Source organism: Solanum pennellii, chromosome 5 (genome assembly GCF_001406875.1).
Source record: "Solanum pennellii chromosome 5, SPENNV200".
NCBI lineage: Eukaryota > Viridiplantae > Streptophyta > Magnoliopsida > Solanales > Solanaceae > Solanum > Solanum pennellii.
The window spans coordinates 55,612,810-55,637,038 of NC_028641.1; the positions used below are offsets into that span (position 1 = coordinate 55,612,810).

General features: G+C 34.8%; 1 protein-coding gene across 4 annotated transcripts; it reads right to left on the reverse strand.

The window, feature by feature from the left end:
* Nucleotides 1–664: 664 nt before the first annotated feature.
* On the reverse strand, nucleotides 665–22,522 carry LOC107020324 (chlorophyll(ide) b reductase NOL, chloroplastic). 4 transcript variants are annotated; one of them, XM_015220635.2, is made up of 13 exons: nucleotides 22,161–22,522; nucleotides 20,582–20,650; nucleotides 18,961–19,022; nucleotides 18,048–18,134; nucleotides 14,660–14,730; nucleotides 14,537–14,585; nucleotides 14,380–14,465; nucleotides 12,489–12,546; nucleotides 10,584–10,634; nucleotides 1,459–1,509; nucleotides 1,325–1,366; nucleotides 1,030–1,140; nucleotides 665–919 (listed from the first exon to the last, which is right to left on the reverse strand). In XM_015220635.2, exons 1-13 carry the CDS (start codon nucleotides 22,417–22,419, stop codon nucleotides 872–874), a joined length of 1,044 nt encoding a protein of 347 aa, XP_015076121.1. In that variant the 5' UTR covers nucleotides 22,420–22,522; the 3' UTR covers nucleotides 665–871. The 4 variants fall into 4 exon arrangements, with proteins under 4 accessions (XP_015076121.1, XP_015076120.1, XP_015076119.1 ...); XM_015220634.2 differs by having other exon boundaries at nucleotides 14,660–14,727; nucleotides 18,048–18,146; XM_015220633.2 differs by having other exon boundaries at nucleotides 18,048–18,146.
* Nucleotides 22,523–24,229: the final 1,707 nt, after the last annotated feature.

The following is a 24,229-nucleotide window of genomic DNA, read 5'->3' on the forward strand; positions in this document are numbered from 1 at the left end:
TTTACGAATTTAATATAATCCGAATCATTTTATAAATTTATATTTAATAAATTTTAAATGATTACAAGTATTATGGCAGTAATTGAACCTTGTTAGGCTTGGATTACAGTAGATATTGCTAGGAGAACACACGCTGTTGTGATGTTAGCACTTGTTAGGTTAGGGATGGTCTTGGACTCCATCTTTAGCTATGACGGCATCAAGTGTGCAGATAATGTAGGTCTACTATGCCAAAATTTCTACACTTGCTGCCTTGGAATCATTCTTAGCTGTGTTTTTTTGGCTTGGTCTACCTCCTTAGCATTGCGTTGTGAGCACACCCACCTTTTTTGTGATCATAGTACAACATCATGCACATGCATTGCATCAACACGTCAAACGCACACTTTTATAGCCTAAAAAATACCCACACTAAGCATTGTGACATTCAAAAGAGCTCCAAAACGTATTGTGCGTTATGTTTTCCTCCAGAATAGTATGTAAAACAAGTCATGCAAGTTGTGGCAAATATACCTGTTTAGACCTCAGTTTGCGTATTTTCTAGTTCATACTGGCTAACAACTTCTTCGAAGGAGAAGTTAGTATTTTAGCTGGGAGGAGGATGTCATTCACTAGACTATGCATATTTTCCGTCATATGAAAACACGAAATAGCGGATGCTAACTCTGATGGAAAGCAAGATTGTATTAAAATACATCATAAGACTCACTAATTTTGGTACTAATAAGCCGAATTTAGAGCGTTTAACTGTGACATTTGGTTAAAAGAAGAAAAATGGTAAGGTTTCCATTGATATACACAAGTCGTGATCAGCAAAATGAGAAATAAATGTAGACCCTATCCATCCATTTGGACCCATTGCATCAATCCATCAATCCTCAAGAACATACCTATTCCGTCTTGCACCAAACGCGATCCTCTGTATGTCAATACAAAATCATGATATCATTATATAGAAATTAGGTGTCACTGTGTCAGAGACCAAAAGAAAGAGGTGAACGAAATTAGAGCAAAAGTGCTCCACTTAACTGAAAATATTTGGGAATAGGCTTTTAATCCTGTGAGGAAACGTATGTAAGTAGCCTTTGTTGATCCATTGGTCGGTATTGATCTTATATTTGGGACTAAATACTCTGCAACCTGTAAAATAGAAGCGTAGATGAAGCCACGCAAAATAAGACAGGTGTTGTACGAGTGAGGACGCGACAAATTTCATATTCATTTAAGATGTTCCAGGAAAAACATTCCACCTGCCTACAATAAAGCAAATATTTCATTTTGAGGCAACAAATAGAGAATCTACTTATGATATTGGAATTCTTACCACATCTGCTGGCTCTGCCAAAACGTTAATGAAGAACTTGGCCTGCATTAAGCATAAAGTTGTTCTAAAATTCTTTTTCAGAACCGGCAGACTCCAAATGAAAGAACAGAAGCAATAGTTAATCAGCATTCTACCTGCTTCGTGTTGGCACCAGACATTAAAAGATCAGTTGTGACCATTCCAGGCTGCAAGTGAGTGGAATGCGGGTTCAGATAATGGAGACAAATGATAGAGAAATAAAGAGATGTCAAGCATAATCACATTGAGAGTTCAAAAAAAACAGGCCTTAATTTGCCAAAAAACAAAACAAACAAAAATAGTATAGATATTCTAGAATCTATAGCAGAATGACTGATAAGCAAGAATGACAGCTTTGTGTTGTTCTAGATCCCCATCAATCTAGGAATTTTCCCTGCATTGCATTATTTTGTCTACTAACAGGAACTAACATTCGAGATTTTCAAAAATGAAGGAAAAAGAGCCCCATTACAAAAGCAACAATGTATTTGAAGTATTCGTGCTCTCAATGTAAATAATTTATGGATCTCAACTGAAGTTAACAAGGTCCTCAGTCCAACTACCTAATATAGGAAATATGTACGTTTTTGCAATATAACTTTTATCTGCCACATTTAAGCTATAAAACAAAATAAAAAATTAGGTCAGTGGATCTTGCAATCTATTTAATATGGAAAATCAGCAGTCAACAGCAATCTTTCATGTTCTCAACACAAAAGCTTTAATATGCACCACCATTGAGACAATCAAGAATCCACAATATATCACCTTTCATTGACATGCAAACCATTCGAGGAAGTTATCAAGGTGGCAAGACAATAAGGGGTTGTTTGGTAGACTACATAAGAATAATGCTAAATAGAGTATATTAATAATACTTGCATTATTTCTTATGCATTGTTTGGTTTAGTGTATTAAAAATAGCATGCATTATTTTTAGAAATATTTGTTTACCAAGATATCCTCCACAAATAGGGTAGAAAAGATGTAAAAAGGTTTTGAGACGCAATCAAGTCTTTAAGCATGTTAATTCATGCATTAAATCACCTTTAATTACTAATGCTGTGAATTTCTATGTATTAGTAATACTCTTCAATACACAATAGAGTGTATTAATCATATATAGGTTGAAAAATGTGACAAACAAGGTATTATTAATATTCAAAGTTAATGCATGATTTATTTATTCTTATACACTACTGAATGGCCCCTAAATGCATAAATTTATTGCTTGAGCACCATCAATAACCTATTCAGCCATAATATCTCGAGACCCCTTCTAAACTTTACATCTTTAATTTAGTCCACATCTACTAAATTATTTTTGGTCCTAATTTCTCCCCTTGGCTATTTGGTAGCTCCTTTTGGCTACTACAACAACATTGTTAGAATAGGAATAAATATGCAAATCTTACTTAAAATAAGAATAAGAACAGGAATAAAATTCTAATTGGAGAAGGGGTCATAGGAATAGGAATCCTAATTTGAAAAGGAGTCCAATATAGTGTTTATAAATAGGGTCTCAATGTAATAATGTATATACACAATTTCAATAATATATTTCTCCTATAAATTTCGCATGGTATCTGAGCAATGGTAAGAAAATTAAATTAGCCGTCACTGTGCAATTTTCTGGTGATCTAAATTGCTACTCGAGAAGATAAAATTTTCTAGCAGTATTTTTCAAAAATATTTTTTTCCAGTGGGGTCGCCTCCTAATTCTGAGGCTGACCATAAAACGTTTTCCTGATTCCGATCAGTTTTTGGTGATCAGATCTCTTTTTCCAACAGTTCAGATCAGTTTTTGATGATCAGATCTCTTTCTCCAGCAGTCAGATGTATTTCCAATATTTCCAGTTCCGGCAGTCAGCCATTCCAGCAATCAGATTGTGGCCCCAAAAGTCTTCTTATTTTATTTTTTGGTGAGAATATTCTAATTTCACAACATGTTGTTTGGGATTGATATTTTTGACTCCAAGAATATAGGAAGTTCAAGTGTTATGATCATTACATAACCATTAATAGGAAGCTCAAGCTATTTAGCTTGGGCTTCTTCGGTTGACTGGTTAATAGGAAGCTCAAGCTATTTAGCTTGGGCTTCTTCGGGTGAGTTGTGGTGCAAGTGCCAAGGCGTCCAAGATCACTTAGCCAACACTGCTTGTGTGGTAGATGAAAATGTAAAGGCTAGTGAGGCAGATGATAAAGCCAAAGCACTATGGGAGAAGGTTGATGCTCAATTATGTAGTATCCTATCGCGATCTATGATTCTAAGTTAAGCACCTTGTTCTCTCATCCAAGACTATATCTCGATTCTATGATGCAATGACTGGAATGACCAATTTAAAGAAACACGAATCTAATGTCTACTTACTTGGGACAGGGACAATTAGTTATAGAGGAATTTGAAACGTTAATGCTAGTCACTACAAATGTGAACAAACAACAAGAGCACATATAGATGTTGTTTCTAGTTCTTACACTTGTTACACTTGTTGGACTTCCTCCTGACAATGATTAAATGCATGATCAGATTTTAGCTAGTCCTGCAGTACCTACAATGGATGAATTTTTTTCTTTTTTACTTCGTCTAGTCGTACCTCCCAGCAACAAAGTAGTTTCATCATCCACCATTGACTCCTCTATTTTGGCATCTCAAACCATAAACAAACGAACATATCAGCCTATGGAGAATCGGTGAGGAGGAGGTCATTTTGAAAGATCTCGATCCAAGTGTAGTTATTGTCATAAGCTTAGACACACTCGCGACACATGTCATATTTTGTATGGTCCACCACCCATTTATGATCCTATTGCTATATAGGAATACAATGAGTCCCTTCGGAACCGCACAAGTAAGCAAACATCTCCACAAGTAGTATCCGTTGCTCAGTCTTATCGACCACCCAATAATGCTCATATTGCTCAGGCAGAATATGATGAGTTCCTTCAATATCGAGCAAGAAGGAAAACATCTCCACAAGTATCCTGGTTAATCAGCCTAATGTTCATGCTGCGGGTAAATCTAATGCTTGTGTGTCACAGTCTAGTACTCTTGGATCATTGGTAATGGACTCAAGCACTTTAGTCATATTTCGGATTTGTTTATTCACAATCTCTTCCAGCTATTACTCTGGCTAATGGGATCCAAACAAAACCAAAAAGGGGTTGGGAAAGCCAAACCATTCACTTTTGTCCCTCTAGACTCTGTTCTTTATGTTCCTAGTTGTTTTACTATAGCATTTGTTAGTCGTTTGACGCATTCCTTACATTCATAACCTTTTTTGATGATTCTTTTCCCATGCAGGACCATAGTACGAGACAAATGATTGGCATATGACATGACTAACAAGGCCTTTACTATCTTAGCTCTTCAAATTCCTTCAAATCATGCTCCATTACAAATCCTCCAACCCTAATTCACAAACTTTGAGGACATCCGAGTCTATCCAAGCTACAGAAGATGGTGCCTAGTTTTTTAGTTTATCCACATTAAATTGTGAGAAATGTCAAAAAGGGAAACACATTCGCGCTACATTTTCCCAAAGTACTGAGGTCTGAGAGCCGTTCAAAATCTATTTATTCATTAGTTCATTCGGATATTTGGGGTCCTAATATAGTCGGTTCACCCTTGCATTTCGTTATCTTGTTAGTTTCATGGATGATTAATCAAGATGAACTTGGGTATTCATAATGAAAGATTGTTCTGAGTTATTTCTATATTCAAAAGTTTCTTTATTGAAATACAAAATCAATTTGGTGTTTCTATTCGTACTTTACGTAGTGATAATGCCTTAGAATACTTATACTCCCAATTTCAGGAATTTATGACTCACCAAACAATTATTCACCAAACATCTTGGTGTGGCAGAAAAGACGAATTGACATCTCATTGAGACAGCTTGCACTCTCCTCATTGAATCCCACGTTTCACTGCGTTTTTAGGGTGATGCAATCTTTGCATCTTGTTATTTTATTAATAGAACGAACTCAGCTTCTATCAGAATCAGGTTCCACATTCCATATTGTTTCCTCACTAAAATCTATACTCTATCCTCTCTCGTGTCTTTAAGAGCACATGCTCTGTTTTTAACTAAGCCCCTCTAAAGATAAATTAGCACACCCTGCTCTCAAATGTGTCTTTCTTGGTTACTCTCGAGTTCAAAAAGGGTACCATTACTATTCACCTTATCTTCGCTGATACCTTATGTCTGCCGATGTCACATTCTTTGGGTCTCAACTCTCAACCTTATTATACATCTTCTGATCATTTTGATGTTGTTAAGGTCTTACCCATACCTCATGTCTTACCTATACCAACTTTTGAGGAATCTACAGTTACTTCTACATCTCCCGTGGTAGTGCCACCACTTTTGACTTATCATCATCGTCCACGCCCAACAGTAGTCTTAGATGATTTATGTCATGCGTCGGACCCTGCTCCTACTTCGGACTTGCCACCTTCTAGTCAATCGATTGCACTTCAAAAAGGTAAACAATCCACTAGAAATTCTAACCCTTATACTTCCTTGAGTTATAATTGTCTCTCATCACCCCATTATGCCTTTGTATCATCTCCGTCATTCCTAAGACTACAAGTCAAGCACCTTCTCATTCTGGATGGAGGAAAACTATGATTGATGCGATGACTATTTTACATGAGTGGTACTTGAGAACCTGTCTCTTCCTGCAGGTAAATCAATTGTTGTTTATCTTTGGGTTTATGCAGTCAAAATTGGTCCAGATGTTCAGGTTGATTTACTTAATGCTCACCTTGTTACCAAAGGGTATACTTAGATATTTGAACTGAATTATATTGATACTCTCTCTCTCTCTCTCTCTCTCTCTCTCTCTCTCTCTCGTGGGTAAAATAGCATTTCCCAACTTTTTCTATCTATGGTTGTTCGTCATTGGCGTCTTCATCATTGGACACTTAAAATGCTTTTCAACATGGTGATCTTGCGGAAGAAGTCTATGTGGAGCAACCACCTAATTTTATTGTTAGGGGGAGTCTAGTAGCCTAATATGTCAATTGCGTAAGTCACTCTATGGTCTAAACCAGTCTCCTCAAGCCTGGTTTGGAAAGTTTTAGCACAGTAATTTGGGAGTTTAGCATAACTAGTAGTGAAGCTTATCACTCTGTGTTTTACCGGCATTCTCCACCAAATCGGTGTATTTATTTGGTTGTTTATGCTGATGATATTGTTATCACTGCAATGATCAAGATGCTACCACTAATTTGAAGCTACATCTCTTTAAGCATTTCCAGACTAAAGAACTGAAGTATTTTCTAGGTACCGAGGTTGCTCAGTCTATATCAAGTATTGTTATTTCTCAAGGCAAGTATGCCTTAAACATTCTTGAGGAGTCAGGAGTGATGGGATGTAGATCCATTTACACTCCTATGGATCCGAATGTTAAACTCCTTCCAGGACAAGGGAGCCACTCAATAATCCTGAAATATATAGACGGTTGGTTGGGAAGTTGAATTATCTTCCACTGACTAGACCTCATATCTCTTTTTTTGTGAGTGTTGTACGTTAGTTTATGACTTCCCCTTGTGATAATAAACAAGTCATTGGGAAGCAGTTATTCGTATTCTGCGATATATAAAGTCTGCTCCTTTTCAAGGACTACTCTTTGAGGATCAAACCCATGAACATATCACTGGATTTACATACGTTGATTGGGCAGGATCACCCTCTGATAGACTTTCAACATCCGTCTATTGTGTTTTAGTATGTGGCAATTTGGTGTCTAAAAGAGTAAGAAACAGAGTGTGGTTTCTTGATCTAGGGCAGAATTAAAAAAACCAAGCAATGGATGCAGTAACTTGTGAGCTAGTTTGGATCAAATAGTTGCTGAGAGAGCTAAGATTTGGTGAAATCGGTCCAGCGAAACTTGTGTGTGATAATCAAGAGGCTCTTCATATCGCATCAAATCTAGTGTTTAATGATAGGAATAAGCACATTGAGATTGACAGTCACTTTGTCAGAGAAAAGATACTCTTAGGAGATATTGTTACAAAACTTGTGAAGTTGAATGATCAACTTGCAGATATCTTCACCAAGTCTATCACCGGTGCTCGTATTGATTAAATCTGTAACAACCAAAGTACATAAAATTGTATGCACCAGCTTGAGGGGGAGTGTTAGAATAGGAATAAATATATAAATTCTACTTAGAATAGGAATAAGAATAGGAATAGGAATAAGAATAGGAATAGGAATAGGAATAGGAATCCTAATTGGGAAATGAGCCATAGGAATAGGAATCCTAATTTGAAAAGGAGTCCAATATAGTTTTTATAAATAGGGTCTCAATGTAATAATGTAGATACACAATTTCGAATATTCTCCTATATTTCTCACAAATATAACCAGTGAAATTCCATCAGTGGAGTTTGCAGAGGTAGAGTGTATGCAAATCTCATAAATACCTCGCGAAGGTAGAGAAACTCCAAAAGACTCTAGACTCGAGTGCAACAAATTCAAGTAAAAGAAAAAAAACATTGAAGAAAGCATAACAATTATTAAAGAAAGCAATGCAACACCTACAACAAAGGAACAATAACAACAAAATAATGGGATACTGAAACACAACAAATAACATATGATGATAGATATCAAAAGCAAAAAGTACAAGAATACGACTAGTACTACGATAGACACTAACAAGCCTAAACCTTCTAAAAACAAGTCAACACTCCACTACCTACTAACTTTTTACCCAAATAAGCAACCTCCCACCTTCCTATCTAACGTCATGTTCACGATGATATGAAGTTACATCATGTCTTGTCTAATCACCTCTCCCCTATACTTTTTCTTCCTACCTCTACTTCTCATTGAACCCATAGAGTCAACCTCTCGCACCTCCACACAACGACGTCTGCACTTTTCCTCTTCACATGCTCAAACCATCTCAGGCCTCATTATTTTGCATTTAATGGAGGTTTGAATCTTAATCATTCTTTGATTTTTAGGTATGAATCTGAATCATTAGGATTCAGCCCATTAAGTTCATTTGTTTTATTTTTCAAAAAAAAAACTCTTAATGGGTCTGAAGAGATTTGAACAAATCAGATCTGTAGAAGACGCTTACAACATTCAGACTCATTTGATAAGTTATCAAATAATAAATCATAACTTCTCTACTTTTGGCTTGTTTTTTTATCTCAGAACTAAAAACTTTCTTTCTTACTTTTGTCAATCAAACACCATTTTTTCCCAACTGGTGAGTTTTTATAAATCCTTTCAAGTTTTTTTTATATTAATATTTTTCTTGTATTGATGTGTGTCAAGACTCAAGAACACTGGTTGCAATAGTATTTTTGGTGTATTGTTGTTTATCAAGGATTTTTGAATGGAAAAATAGTACTCCAAATCATTATTATTAAAACTTTTAAAATATTTTTTTAATCAAAAGTGATATATTTTGTTGAAAGGAAATTTTTATGATATTTTATTAATATAATGTTCAATTTCGCTTACACATTCAGATATTGAAAACAAATGCATTAATTATTTAGTGCTCAGATTTAGAGACCACATCTTAATATTTAGATGTGGATTCTGATAAAAACACCTAAATCTTAATGCAAATCTTAATATTCACATGTATATTCAGATTCAGACCTCTTAATCTTAATGAAAACAAATGAGGCCTCAGTCTCGCTTCCCTCATTTTGTGCGCCATGGACATCACCCCCACCTTGTCTTGGATATCTTTCTTTCTAATTTTATTGCTCCTAGTATGCCCACATATCCATCTTAAAATGCTCATTTTCACAACTTTCATCTTCTAAATATGAGAATTCTTGACTGACCAACACGACACCCCATGCAACAAAGACGGTCTAACCACCACTGCGTAGAACTTACCTTAAGTTTGGGTGGTACCTTTTTATCACTTGACTTTGGAGGCAAGCTCTTTTTGGCTAGTAAGGTTGATAAAAGGTATTGGTAAATTAGCTTCCAAATGAAGTACTTTTCAAATATTAATTGTCACATAAATCATAATCATATATAATGGTTCATTTGTTCTAAGTGCGTATTTCTTTTAATATAACACATAGTTTACACCAACTTTGCTTTTTTGTTTTATTTCTTCTTAAAATGAGATGACTATTTATTCAATTGTATGCCTTCTTTTTCTAGCAAAATTTGTAAAAACAACTTCACTAAAGCTTCATTACTTTTATAGTAATAACCTTTTTTAGCAAATATAATGAATTTTTTACTGCATTTCTTTTTATATCATATTTAGATGCAATGACAATTTGTTCAACCATGTATTTCTTCTTTTGAGTCCAAATAAGTAAAAAAAAAAAACTAGATAAAACTTTTGTGCAGCCAAATTAAAAAATTTAGCCTAAATAATGGAGTTCCAAATATTTTTTACAGGTTGGCCTAAAAAATATGACCCTAAAAAGTCAATTAATTTTAAAAGGTTAAGAAATATATTTTATTATTACAAATGCTACATGGACAAAAATAATAGGCAGAGAGTCCATCACACCTACTTGTCTGAGGTTGTTCAGGGGGTGGAAGCTACCAAATGGTCAAATATAGGAAGGTATAGGTGTGCACTTCAATAAAAATATTTAGTTCAAGGAGGTCCCAAAGTAGTATGCTAACAATTTAGGGTGGACTATATAATAATCTCATGGACAAAAATGCAGGTTTATCTTATCCAGCATCTAGTTGGACGTATTTGGCAGTCATGAGATTATTTATCCCACCATGTTTACCTTAGCATGGGATATGTTATTTGTTATCCCATATATATTGCAATAACTTATCCCACAATTAATAATCCAAGATAACTTGTTCCCAACTAAACAATCCCTAAGTGAAATTGCACCATTGGCCCAAGGACAAACAAGATTCAGGTTTCAATATCATAACATATCAATGTCATAAATCATGAACTAGTCATGATTATTATATTTAAAAGTAGCTTCATAACATGTAAGATGGAATATATTTATGGATTTTCTATCTCAAATATGACAACCTAAGGGATGATTTATCCTCATCAGTATTAGGAAGTTAAAATGTATATCAGAATCAAATCACACAAAAAGAACGTGTTCAATATTCAGCAAATTAAATGTAAACTACACCCATTTCAGAATAACAGGGTAACAAAGTAGCATAACTATTTCATATAAAAAAGACGAGCAATCTTCTCAACTATCCAAGACACTATAAGGCCACAAGATAAATTAAGCGGGGCATACCGACAGATTATGCACTAAAACATTTTTAACATCCTGCATTTCCAATTCGGCCTGCAGAGAAATCAAGAAAATATATGTTGTAATAATTCATCAAGAAATTAAGACACATTTTGGGAGAAAGAAGGCTATCTCAGCATGCAACTCTTCCAACTGCAGATTTAACGCTTTGTGAAATGTGGACAAAATTCTTATATAACAAAGTTGTATCTTATGAATTCAAGATTAATGGAATCCCACTTCTCTATAGAACTGCAGCTGTAAAGGAAAATAATATTAAGACGTTATATGTATCTGTTCTAGTCCGTGAATTTTGTTGTCCATAACTAGTCATGAGTTATTGATATCCTTCCATTCATTCAACATTAGGGCGCCAAGTCCAAGCATGCAATGAAAACTTTCAGATTACAGGAAAAATTGATCATCGTGGGACTTCAGAAATAGCAAAATCAATGTCTCTTAATATCAAACAAATGTTGAATGATTCAAGGGTTCAACAACCAACAATAACAGCATATCTAGTGTAATCCCACAAGTGGGTTTTGGGAGGGTAGAAAGTACGCAGACCTTACCCCTACCTTTGTGGGGTAAAGACGTTGTTTCTGATAGTCCTCGGCACAACAACGCGTGGTGTTCAGCAACCAACAGGGGGTAAAGTTGGAGGGAGTACGTTGAATTGTGTGCCTCATGTAAATGCTCCAGCATAGAGTTCGACAAACACCCGGGGAGAAGGGGGAGGGAGTATGTTTTAATTGTAGACCATGTCCAATCCACCCTATTTTACTCTATACTCTTTTAGAGAGTAAAATAACGAATCAGTTCTCCAACCGCTCTTTAAATTCACGCTCCATCATCCATTTATAGAGAGGTGAAAAGTATTTCTCCAAATTTATTCACTTTCTATTTCACTTTTACATTATTTTATTGTTTTTTTTTTTGTAATTAACATATTTTTTTATATCAAGTCATTAATTAAATATCTAATATTCGTAATTCTTTTTAAATGTAATATAATATTTTTTTAAAATATATTATTTAATATATACTACTTTCATCCTGAATTAATAATACTTCAATTTGTTTTAAATTTTCGTCACTTTAATATAATTTGATTCTATTATTAATTTTCACTATAAAGAATGCACAAAATTAAAATGATAAGATGAAATTTAATTTAAAAACACATTACATAACATAATAATTTTATCACAACAATAATTTAGTAATCCAGTAGGTTGTTTCGAGATTTAATTAGAACTCTGTAGTGCATTAATAGAGCATTTATGGAAGAAACGTAATAATCTTGAAAGTATTTATGCAATGTTTTAATAATTGTATTTCATTGTCCACTAATTTGTATATTATATAATATTTTCTTGCAATTTATGTTATTTGGAAATTTAGACTGGATTATAATTTTATATTAAATAAAGAACATGAAAAAATAAAATTTTATAGCACATGAAAATTATATAAAGTGATTATTTGGAAGAAAGGAATGATTTATATCATGAAATAAGAAAATAAGAATAAAACACAAATAATAATAGAGAAGAAGATTCTTTTTAGATAGTACAATAGAGAATTGGGTTGGAGTTGGTCGTCCGAAAATAGAGAACTCTATATTTGGAGAGTAAAATAGAGAATAAGGTTGGAGATGCAATAGGAGAAATTTCTTTATTTTAGTTCGGTAACACGTCTTCTTATGAACGGGCCAAATTTTATTTTACTTTATTTTTTCCCCAAGCACATGGATATATTTTGCTGGTAGGTAATGGTGAGACTCGAATTCATGATGCCTGTCTATTCTAAAACAAAATTGAATTGTGTGAGCTGCCTATAAGCACAAACCAATAGAGATGAAACATTTTCATTTATATATTTTAGGTCTGCAACCAGAGTACATGCCTGCAATGATTTTGTTAAGTGCACAACACTGCGCTTAGTTGCTCCATATGCTGCAAATCTGAAGATCAAAAAGGAAACAAGACATATCACTGAGAAAGACTGCGAGAGGGGCAGCAAGTGAGACTAGTGGCATTAACCTCACTAGTGACCTCCTGTATGAACTTGATAGAAATGCAATCCCCAAAATTTAAAGATCTATAAGAGATTTCAAACTCAGAAGGATCAAATCTGAAATAAACAGAGCACATTTGAAAATGAAAAATGGAAGACTGGAGCAACCAAAACAGAGAACAAATGAAGAGACGATCAGGGGCATGTCGATAATAGTTTAATACTCTAGCATGACACACTACCAATTTAGTTTCAAAGTGTGTTCCTTGATATGATAACGACACAACATCGTGTAATAAGCAAAGAAGCAGGATAGACTAGGATTCTTTAGATGATATCACCTTGCTGTTAAATACTGCTGTAATATACTGGTAAACATTATAGCCACCAGTAATCGTTTGCAGTCACAAGGTTTTACAATTGGTCAGAGGATGCTTGTGTAGCAGTACGAGGATGATCATGGAATTGGAGCAGCTAATATACTTTGAGCAGCAGGATACAAAAGTCTAATTTTGCTCGAGCAAACAACCAAATGCCTGTACCTAGAAAAGAATATTAAATTGTATAGATGATTATCATTTTATCTTTCTTGTCTTATAGCCAAACATGGGAATGAAACAAACTTGAATTTTGTCTCCCATGAATTTAACAGTTTAACTTAGCGATGCTAGGGTGAGGGAGCTGAAAACATGAAATGTACGCTTTTATTTATTTTTTTCCCAATTTCGATTGCACTCTCACCCAATTTCTGCTATCGAAGGAAAAAGATGGGGGTGCCGAAAATTGGAAGTGAAACAAAAATATAACTTATGATTCCAATTTCTTTGGCAGTCCATTTGTAGAAACTCTGTTAGTAGTCTTGCCTTTCTCTGTTTCTCTCTTCCCTACAGATCATGAAAATAAAGCTGCTAAAAAATTCTAATGAGATGCACAGAAGCAGGTCAAATTCCTAGCAAATCATAACACTATGGGTGTCAGAGGAGATGGGACAGCCCAGTCCCGGGTACTGTAAGGGGGGGATAGGGGAAGAGGCAGGTTGGACGGTTGGTCCTTCCCAGCCATTTCGTATTTTTTCTAAGAAAAAGTAACCGTTGGGAGTCATTGCCCAACGGCTACATTGACCCAAAAACCGCTATTTCAGCCCTCCCCCTCCCCCACAGTTTTATTTTAACTCCCATGTTTATTAGTTACATCTTGACCCTATTTCTAAACTGTAAATAACCCTCCATTCTTCTTCATTTTCCAACAATTCCCTCATTCTCTCTCCAACTTTGCTAATTATTTAAGTGCTGTCAAGTTCTTTTTGTGAATTCTTTAATAATGTGGAGCAACTTTCAAGCTTCAACATTTAGTTACGGCTTATGGTTCAATGTTACCAACCACATCTAATGGTTCTGAGAATACTATCCTTATACAGATTTTTTAGAACTTTCTTATCAACTGATTTATAACCTGCATTATGGTTGAACTTAATGAGTTTAAGGTCCAGTTATTAACTGATAAACTTGATGTTCTACCAAGAGGTTGGTAAAGTTAACAAAGAACTCCTGCAGTTCAAGAGGAAACTCTTAGTTGATGAACCACTGTCGACAGGAAGCAATTTGCGCATCACCTGAGACATCCATGTGACATTCTAAGATAATAGAGCAAAATAGGATACTTTTCTTGATAAATTATTCACTTCTCAAATCTCCCTTGTGAAAATGTTCTTGCACTTGGCCCCACCTCTTCTAATACAATATGCAGAAGTTGAGTGTCACTGATAAAGGAATAAAGATACCTGGGGGTTGGTCTTCCATCTGAGCCAGCCCCATCAATATTAAAAATATGACCTCCTCGAGGCTGATTCTGCATCAAGTTTATAGCCTGCAATAACAAATGTTAGCAAACATAGGCTAACCAACAACGAGAAATCCACAACCTAGCAATGCTTTTACCTCACGACAACATATCATCAAACCAAGAGTATTTGTAGTGACAACTTGACTGCACACAAATCGAATTCATGAAAAACTTCAATAAACAAAGACAGGACACAAGTCGAATGCAAAAGAGCTCACATTAAATCTTCATCAGAAGCTTCTGCCAGGGGTTTGAAGCTATACGCATTCGATCCTGCATTATTGATCTGCTTCATTCTCAAGAATTTGTGAGAAACCAACAAAAATTAGAATATCAACATTTCAACATTATAGTTTCTCAATGACTGAAAAAAAAATATAAGAATTACCACCTTACGGTGGAGTGATAAAACAACACTTTATATCTCAACTTTAAAATACATGCACAAAGTTTTCCCATCTCATTTTTACCAGATAATTGATGTGTTAGACTATCCAAATGGAAATCATTTGAGCTATCAACATGCTAATATTTGGAGTTAATAACTTAAATAGTCACCCAACTTATGGAAATAACTTACCAAAGTCACTTCCCCTTTTTTTACATTCAGAAAAAAACAAAAACCTATTTGGCTGCCATGTCATAATATAACCCCATTTTAAGAAATAAAGCCATCAACAGCCTCTCTACCTCCAACCTCCAGGAGGAAGTGGTAAGATCTATGTACATTCTACCGTCCCCCAACCTCACTTGTGAAATTTCACTGGGTATATTGTTGTTGTTTTAAAAATAATGTCTATTTAACACATGTACCTTATACCCATTTAACCCACTCTAAGAAAATGAGTCTACTTAAATGACATGAGAATAATCTAAACCCAGAACATCACTCAACACCCACAAACTTGGGCTCAAGTAACTTCACCTAATACACAAAGTAACAACTACAGATTCAACACAAAGTATAATATATCAAAATTAAATGTTATGGGCCTTTATAATTATAGGCACTAACTGATAAGTAGTAATTAAAATGGTAACAAACATGTTAGAATAAGTTACATATTACACTGATAACATAATGTTAAAAAATCAGAATGTTGTGTACACATAACTTCAATGCAGAAAATATAAGACAACATACTCCCTTGCTTCTACTTAACCATTCTCTTTTGTTCCAAACCCTCATCTCCTTTCCTTTAGCCTTCAGTCTATTCTCCTAAATCTTCCCTACTCTTCAAAAAACAACACAAAGTTGGTGGACATGTATGATAGAGAAACGCAGGATTTCATGAACGTGGAATCCTTCTCCTAAATTTTCGTAATTCGTCCAGCACCAATAAAAGACAAAGCCATTAGGACTTTTGGCAAAGAACTAGATGGTGCTCATGACTACACCACTGCAAAGGGACCTGTTATAAAGAAAATTTAACAGGGCTGTCAAATTATCTTTGCATGTGTACAGTAATGTCGAATGATTTAGTTGAGTGAAATTTACTTGAACTCGAGTTCATGGGTGTTGATTGATGTTCTAGGTTTACAAGATAATTTTCGAGTCATTTAAGCAGATCCATTTGTTAGGGTCAGGTTTTAATGATGATTTAATGTATGCAGGAATATTATGGAAAGTCTAAGCTATTAATTACTGAAGATTTTCAAGGACATAATCAAAGGCAGATCTTAGATGACTTCCAAGGAAAGAAGCAAGACTCACGGAGATCACATGGAAGCAGTATCAAGTACTAATCAAGACCCAGTGAAATTATAGAAGCAGTGCCAAAAGGGATATTTGGAAGATTAGTAAAAATAATACAACAGCAGCCTCTTGGATGAGTTGTCCCTTATTGTTGGAAAGGAAATCAATTTCCCTTTCCAAGGATCAAATCCTTAGGGTTGCCCTCTCTGCTAATGAAACAACAGTCCTCGTATAATCAATCATTGAAGACCAAAGACTAACATACGTTTGTCTAAAGCCTCCTCAAAGTCCTTTGTTCTACTCTTAACAAGCATTGTAATTCTTAAATGGTTTACTGTGTAATCAAAACAGAGAAGAGAGGAAAAACATAGTTGGTGAGGCATTGTGTCAAGAGAAAAAAAGATCGAGTGTAGACGTAGGACTAAACCTTGAGGTGACTTGTACTCATGAACTATTCAAAGTACTTGCATAGAAAATCCCTTGCAACCCAAGGGGACTGGACTAAAATCCACATTGGATCCCAACCGGTATAAAAATACCCAGTGTCATTTACTTATTGTTTTATAACTTGCGTCATCATTTTATTGCCAGTCATTACAGTTGAAGCTTTATTTTAAGAGGGAACCTCTCAGACAAGGCCTCCCTACTTCAATGGGAAGTACTTCTCACACTAGAAGGTCAGAATGGAAACCTACATCAAGTCATATGATGTAATGGTCTGGAGGGTGATCAAATTGGGAGACATTCCCATACCTACAACTAAGAGTGATGATAAGGAATCTGGAAGCAAGGAAAAAACAACAGAAATTGAAGGAGCAATTGATCTATCAAAATTGGCGGACAAAACTAATACACAACTGGAAGTTATTCAGGTATACTCTTAAGAAATATTTACTATATAATGCAATCAGTGGTGAAGAATATCAAAAGATCACAAGTGGTGAAACTGCTAAAGAAATATGGGATAAGCTAGAAGTAACCTTATGAAGGAAATGGCAAGTCAAGCAGACTATAGTCAGCCTTCTACTTTATGAGTATTATTCCAAATAAATGAAGGAGAGACTAATGAGGAATGTTCTCCTGACTGATAAACTCATTGGGGAACTAAAAGCCTATGGAAAAACCTATCCTACTTGTTAAATTAGGCCTTGGACCTAGCCCTCACCCCAAAAGCTAGCTTAAAGGGAGGAGGAGGATTGCCCAAGCATTATAAGGAGTACACCCATCTCATTAACCACCATATAAAACTTTTTTCATTCTTTAACGCCCACCTCATGCCCAATGCTTAACATCTGGTGCGTGGGCAACTTTTAATTTTGGAGGCTCAACATAGGGTGAGATGGGTCTTGCTCTGATACCAAGTTAAATTAGATCTTGGGTCCTACCTCACAACCTAAAAGCTAGCTCAAACGGAGGATGATTACTCAAACCTTATCAAGAGTACACCCTTCTCATTAAGCACCAATGTGTAACTTTTGACATTCTTTAACACTACTATTGATCACATAAGTATTAAGGAAGGTACGCAGAAGCCTACCTCCGCAATGACATGCCAAAGATGTTGCTTTGGGAAGCATTAACCTCAAACAATACCCCTTGTGATGAACTAAGAGGAGATTTGATAATTGAATGACTTTGTTGTCCCAAAAGAATAAGTAACTTTGGTAGGTCATTTCCATAAGTTGGGTGAGGAATTAACTCTAATATTTATCATGACTTTGCAGCAGTTCAAACAACTAAATTTATGGATTAAGTACCAATAATAATTCTTGAACAAGCAGTGACATGAAAGGATAAAAAGAGAACATTTACAATCAAATCAGAAAGGGAATTGGACTTCTGATACAAAGAACATTGAGAGTGTTTGTGACCTTATCATCTTAAGCAAATTAAGGGCCCAGATTAGATACCCATATGTCGATGTATTGAAGCTTTTCCTTCGCAAAGGCAACTAAGGTCTTCACGTCATCTCCCTCTCTAACATCACACTTGGTGCCCTGCATAGGGATCTGAATCAAGCATGTGAAGACAAAAATAATACTTAAGCTAATCATGTAAAAGAAAGGCCATAACAACTGCAAGGGCCAGTAAGTATATTTACAGACCTTTGGTTTACTTTAAAGACATAATAATATATAATTCTAAACTACATATTAGGCAGAATATGGCACATCTTCAGCTTACCAAGGACATGACTTTAGATAGGAGGATATGGAGGTCATGGATAGACATATGTAGGTATAGCTGGGAGTTGTCTTATTACTAGCTCATTCATATATTTTTCTGGGTGGAAGTGTAGAGCTCCGTGCTGGTCGTAGTATTAACATATTCATTAAGTCTTCGGTTTTTGGTATCCGAGATCATCTGTGGTTTACTGTGTTTAGGTAACTGCAGCTTGTTATTATTATGGCTCCTTGCATATATGCTCCAACTGCTTTGATATTAACTGGAAGTTTTTTTTATAGTTAGTGTTTTATTTGCTTGAACCAAAGGTCTTACAGAAACAGTCTCTACCTCGGAGAGTTAGTGGTAAGGCCTGCATACACTCTACCCTCCCCAAATCCCACTTTCTGGTATTTCACTGAGTTTGTTGTTGTTGTTGGTTTTACTTTACAACCTTCCTTTCAATAGAACATGATTCAGGAAATCAAAAGTTCAAGTCAATTGGTAGGCATGAAGCCCAAAGTTATGTTAGTCATTAGCGAAATAAAATACTCATCCATCATCATAGAACCTGATTGAAGACGAAACTAGTGATGAGTACACAGAAAGAATCAAAGAATGACTAAAGGTCTATAAGAAATGAAGTGAAAATGGAGGTACCCACACATGCTGCTTCCCTGTTTCAACTCTTAACCTGTCGAGAGCAGATACAACTCTTTCATCTGTCAAAAAAAATGGTCAACTCTAAAGATGTAATTACATTTAATTCTAAACTACATATTCCGAAGAAAGTTGTTTCTTTTCCATTCAAGTGTAGGGAGATGAAGAGCTAACATAAAGAGAGTGTGAGCTTTAAAGCAGTAAAATAAAAAAGAGAATGAGAATACATCCCCATGAGTTACAAGATAACGAATGGAAAAGAGAAAATATCACTGTATCAAGGTACCATGAAAAATCATCAGTCTTATGTTATTGCAATTATGGTTAGTTCAGGACTCGGATAAGATTCATCGAGGTAGGAGAGCAGCAATTATTGATATATGACTCCATAGAGATCAAACTGGATCATGAATATGCCATACCTCCCAATCTTCCATTCAAACTTCAGCAGATTCTCCTCCTTTCCTTTGTTTTCTAACTTCAGCAAACTCTGCTCCTTTCAACCCATATTATCTCCAATTAAGTAGCAAGATTCCCATTATCTCTATTCTAATAAATTGCATCCATTGCTTTCACTATTTCCTTAATTTGCATGTATGGCACTTAATGTCTCTAGAGATCACTAACCCAATGCCTGCAACTTTTTTTTTCTTCCCACAAGCTGTAGCTTCTTAGCTTTCATTCCAAAAGTGACCACTGTCATCCTTAAAAGAAGTGGATACAAACTACTCAAAAGTAAAATTTCTCCAACTACTCTGTTTACCCCTTATGCTAGCGTGCAGGTACAAATTCATTAAGGCCATATACACATTGGTTTCCGATCTTCTTCTTCTATTTGATGGGAAGGAAAACTACAACAAGCTAATTACAATAATAACCATAGAGCAGTGCAAACTTTCAACAACATGATCCCAGCATCCAAGTTATTCTGACTACTGAGCCTATTACAATTTCATTTCTTTCTTATAGTATTGTGGCAACCAAAAGGAACTAACTATGAAGTAGTTAGTGTTCATCTGTTGCGCATCATATCTCTTGCTTGGTGAATAAGGAGAATAATGAAATATCTTTCATTGCCATAGTACACTCGAGTTCGATAACTGTAGCAATTGGACATCACACACCTACATCATATGATTTCCTTGATTTTTTTTACAATACGGTGGTGTATGAATCGTTTAATGTGCCTTGACTATTCCACTGAATACTTGCTAACTCCAATCAGCATAGGTATTCAGTAATCTGTCCATCAACCCTTAAGCAGATGGGAAGTAATCACCTTTACCCTCCGTTTCATTTTATGTGTCTTAATTTGACTAAGCACAAAGTTCAGAAAATAAGAGACACTTTTAAATTTTGTGGTCTTAAACTAAACATGTATCCCAACTCCTCCTATATCATCATGACTCTCGAACTATGGTACACCACTAATGGCACATCGATTCCCGTGATCCCACCATATATTCTGCATATTTCATTTTTACACAATTGACTACCTTTTTCACAAACTATAAAATAAAACAAATATAAGAGAGGAACTGAACAATGCGAAAACCAATAATTCTATTAGTTAATGACATCATTGAAGTCAATGGTATTGTCACTTATGATATAAAATCACCTGATCTGGAGCAAATGATGACATTATCACCTGCCTTGAGAAATTCTTTAGCTAATGCATAGCCTATTCCTGAAATAATAAAATAACGTCAATTCTAGACATCTGCAGTTAAGTGAAAACAAAAAGAGAAACAGCTGTATATTTCAGAGTGACTTGTTTTGTATCCATGTGTCCACTTTGGGAAACAAAGTAAGCAGATTGAAATATAATCCATGAGCACATGCTATTAGCTACAAATATAATGGTTTTGCTAGAAGGTAAAGAATTCTATTAAAGTTGCCAATTAACAGGAGATTGAACATATTATATCCTTATCTAATACAAAGTCATGTCTTCCAGTGATTACACAAAAACATGGCTGAGTTTTAGCATACAAACACTTAGTCACTACACAAATTATCAACGAATGATCAAAACGAGAAAAAAAATGTGAATAGAGTCGTAATATATTAACAGAACAATAAAATCGAGTTACAGAGAAGTTAACGTGACCACCTATGATATAAATAGGCGTTGGTGGCTGTTTCAACCATGAACCAAGAAATTATACATTTTAATGACCAACCGTTGCATTTTTTGAATTATCAGGGAAAGGGAGACATTGAAGGCACTCAAAGGAACTACAAATCGAGATGCATTTTATAGCACTCCAGCTGAAGAAACATGGCCTTCAGTATAAAGCTATAGAGTATACTTAATTCACACCATCAACAGTTAAGCTTCATCATTCCACCATGATAATTAAGGTCTGGCCCAGTGGTTTGGGCTTGGGACTTCCATGTTAGAGGTCTCAAGTTTGAAACTCAAACTCCTTGTCAAGTTGCCAGCAAAAGAAAGGGGTTTGCCTTCTGGGTTGAGCTCGTCGCACCGATTTTACCTAGTGGGGGTTACCTAGCTATTGCATTGGAGTGGGGGTCTTACCCAGTGCGCACTCAAAGGGTAGCGGCTACGGGTTTCGCTTGTCATCAAAATGAAATAAGGTTTGCACTACTATGCAAACTATATTTCTCTTGCCATTTAGGTGATCCCTCATATTCTTTTGTTTCAACGGAAGAAACTGCACGACTCTTGGGAACATCTTCAAAAACACAGGTGACAATGAACCAATATGAAGTTGCAAAAGGGAAACCAAGGAGTACATCAAACATTAAGACTGGTCATGTTGTTTCAAACATTAAAAAATTAACTCCTTCTAACATTAAACTCTTTCATGTTGTTGCATGACTAGACAGAATATATAAGGCATCACCACTGTTGTAGTGAAATGTAGTTCAAACGGAGCCTTCAATAATCAACTTCAACTCAGAACATAAAAATGTTGGCAATAAGCTCATTGTATCTGATTGTACACCATATTCAATCTTGTTTGACTTTTGGAAATGGTATTTACCCCTTTGGCCATGCATTTTCAAGTTCCTTAGTAGGTTTATAAGTTGGAAAAAGAGAAGTTAGAGATAAAATGATCATGTATGACGGCCCAACAGAACCCTAAACAAAGACCTAAGTACACTAAGACAGGTATACGCAATCAAGACAAAATTATGATAACCCATTGTGCATTGAGAAATATTGAACTAACCTTTGGAAGCACCTGTAATTAAGACATCGTAAGGAGGAAGCATTGGCTCCTTTGTATTTGCGTGTGGAGAAGAAGCAGCCTTCACAACAGCAGCAGAGAAACGAAACGAATTGAATTTAGATATTAAGCAAAACCTGGAAATGGGAGATAAAATAGCTGAAGGGTGAAAAGAAGAGTTAAATTTTCTAGTTGAGAGAGAGCAGAGAAGTGATTTAGGAAAGGATTGAAGTGAAGCGGTGGTAACACTCATTTCAGCCATTGGACTGAAGAACGAGGGAGTAGTGAGAGAAGGCGATATGATCTTTCGAATTCACTTTGTTATGGCCACACGTAGTGGCCGCGAATGGAATGTGGATGGTTGAAAATGGATAAATAGAAAATAAGTTCCGAGTAAAAATGAATTGGATAAAATATTTTTTTTATTCATATTTTTAATGAATGAATAAATAATACTTTATTCAAGAATTCAATATGAAAAAGATATTTTAATTTTTTTTAGGTGAAAATGTAAAACATGCGCGCTTCATTTAGTTTTATACTTTGATCGTATCATAAAAATAAAAATAATCCTATAATTTTTCAATATAAAATAAATTATGTAATAACAAGATGAATGTATTTTTAATTTCAAAAGAATGCATATTTGCATTTTAGGACTAAAACTTGCTTAATGCACTTTAAGCAATGTCAATACTAATGATTTGCTTATTTTACACTATTATTGATTATCCAATATAAAATTAAATAAGTAAATAAAATATAATTATAATCAACAAAAGAATGTAAATTTAAATTATACATTTTTAGAGGGTCAAAGACTTCACCTTGTCAATAAGAGAGAAGAATAGTTAATTTTATAGTATAACATAAAAAGCAAGATAAGCTACACTATTTTTAATGATATTTTGAGTGAATAAAATTAGAAGTTTAACTCATTTGAATAATTTATAATTTACTCATATTTACCCATATTTTTATGGATCAAATATGGATATCAACCCATATTTTATCCATGTGAAAAATCACTCACCCAATCCATTAAAATATGAACGGTTTGAGCGGATCACCAAAACATGGGCTTATTTTGCCGGCACTAGCCACACTTATATGAGTTAGTGATGGCAATGGGGTGGTGTGGTGCCTGCCCCACTCCGCCAAGCATAACAACTTTTTCACTCTCAACCCCAACCTGTCCATCACATGAACAACCCAACATCATTTTTTAATGTTTTCTTTTTCTAATTAAGTTTGACACTAAGAATAAAATTTATTTTTTCATTAAATTGTGTTAATTTAATAGACAATGATATAAAAAAAAAGATTATTTTTTTAGAGGTCAATAGGAAAGCATGTAAGAAATTGTATTGTTTTTTATTAAATTATTTTTATTTACTATCTTGAATATTTTAGTAGCTTTAAATAAATTATCTGAATAAATAATACTCTAACACCTTATAACATATAAAAAATTTAAATAAGTTTGAATTCGCATAAAATAACATATACCCTCAAACCCCATTAGTTTTTTTTAAAATACACTTTAACCCACCCCGCACAACCTTAAACTTGCATCGCACCGCATAGCATTAAATCCACCCCGCCCAGTTTCCGATCTCTCATTGAGGTTATTTAGTGACTTATTTTTGTGTTCGAGAATTGGAGCATTCCTACTAAAATTACTTGTTTTTACAAGTATATTTTTAAAATAGTTATTCAGAAAAGTGTTTTAATTTTGAAAAAATAACAATTTGTGTTTAATTAATTCATTTTTTTTGTGGAATTTCCAACTTTATTGAAACCAAAAAAGTGTAATTAAACAAGTAGATGTTGACCATCTACTTCTCAAATTGTACCACAAACCATTCTTGCCAGGATTAAATACTACTATCATAACTAAAGATTCACTTAAATAAGATGAGAGAAGACTTTTGATCAAGAGATAAACATACATACGCAGGCCTCATGGCACATGATATATCTTCTTCAATACCTCCTTCCACTTCTTCAGGTCTCTTCCTTTAATATGAATGTATGAGTTATCTCCTTGCATACATTATCGCATTGATATG

Coding starts and splice junctions, on each gene's coding strand:
- LOC107020324 (XM_015220633.2), bottom strand. CDS start 22,419: ATGGCTGAAATGAGTGTTACCACCGCTTCACTTCAATCCTTTCCTAAA. Junction 12,547..14,379: donor GATGGAAGACCAACCCCCAG/GTATCTTTATTC, acceptor TTTGATCTTCAG/ATTTGCAGCATATGGAGCAA. Junction 1,367..1,458: donor CTGGTGCCAACACGAAGCAG/GTAGAATGCTGA, acceptor TGCTTAATGCAG/GCCAAGTTCTTCATTAACGT.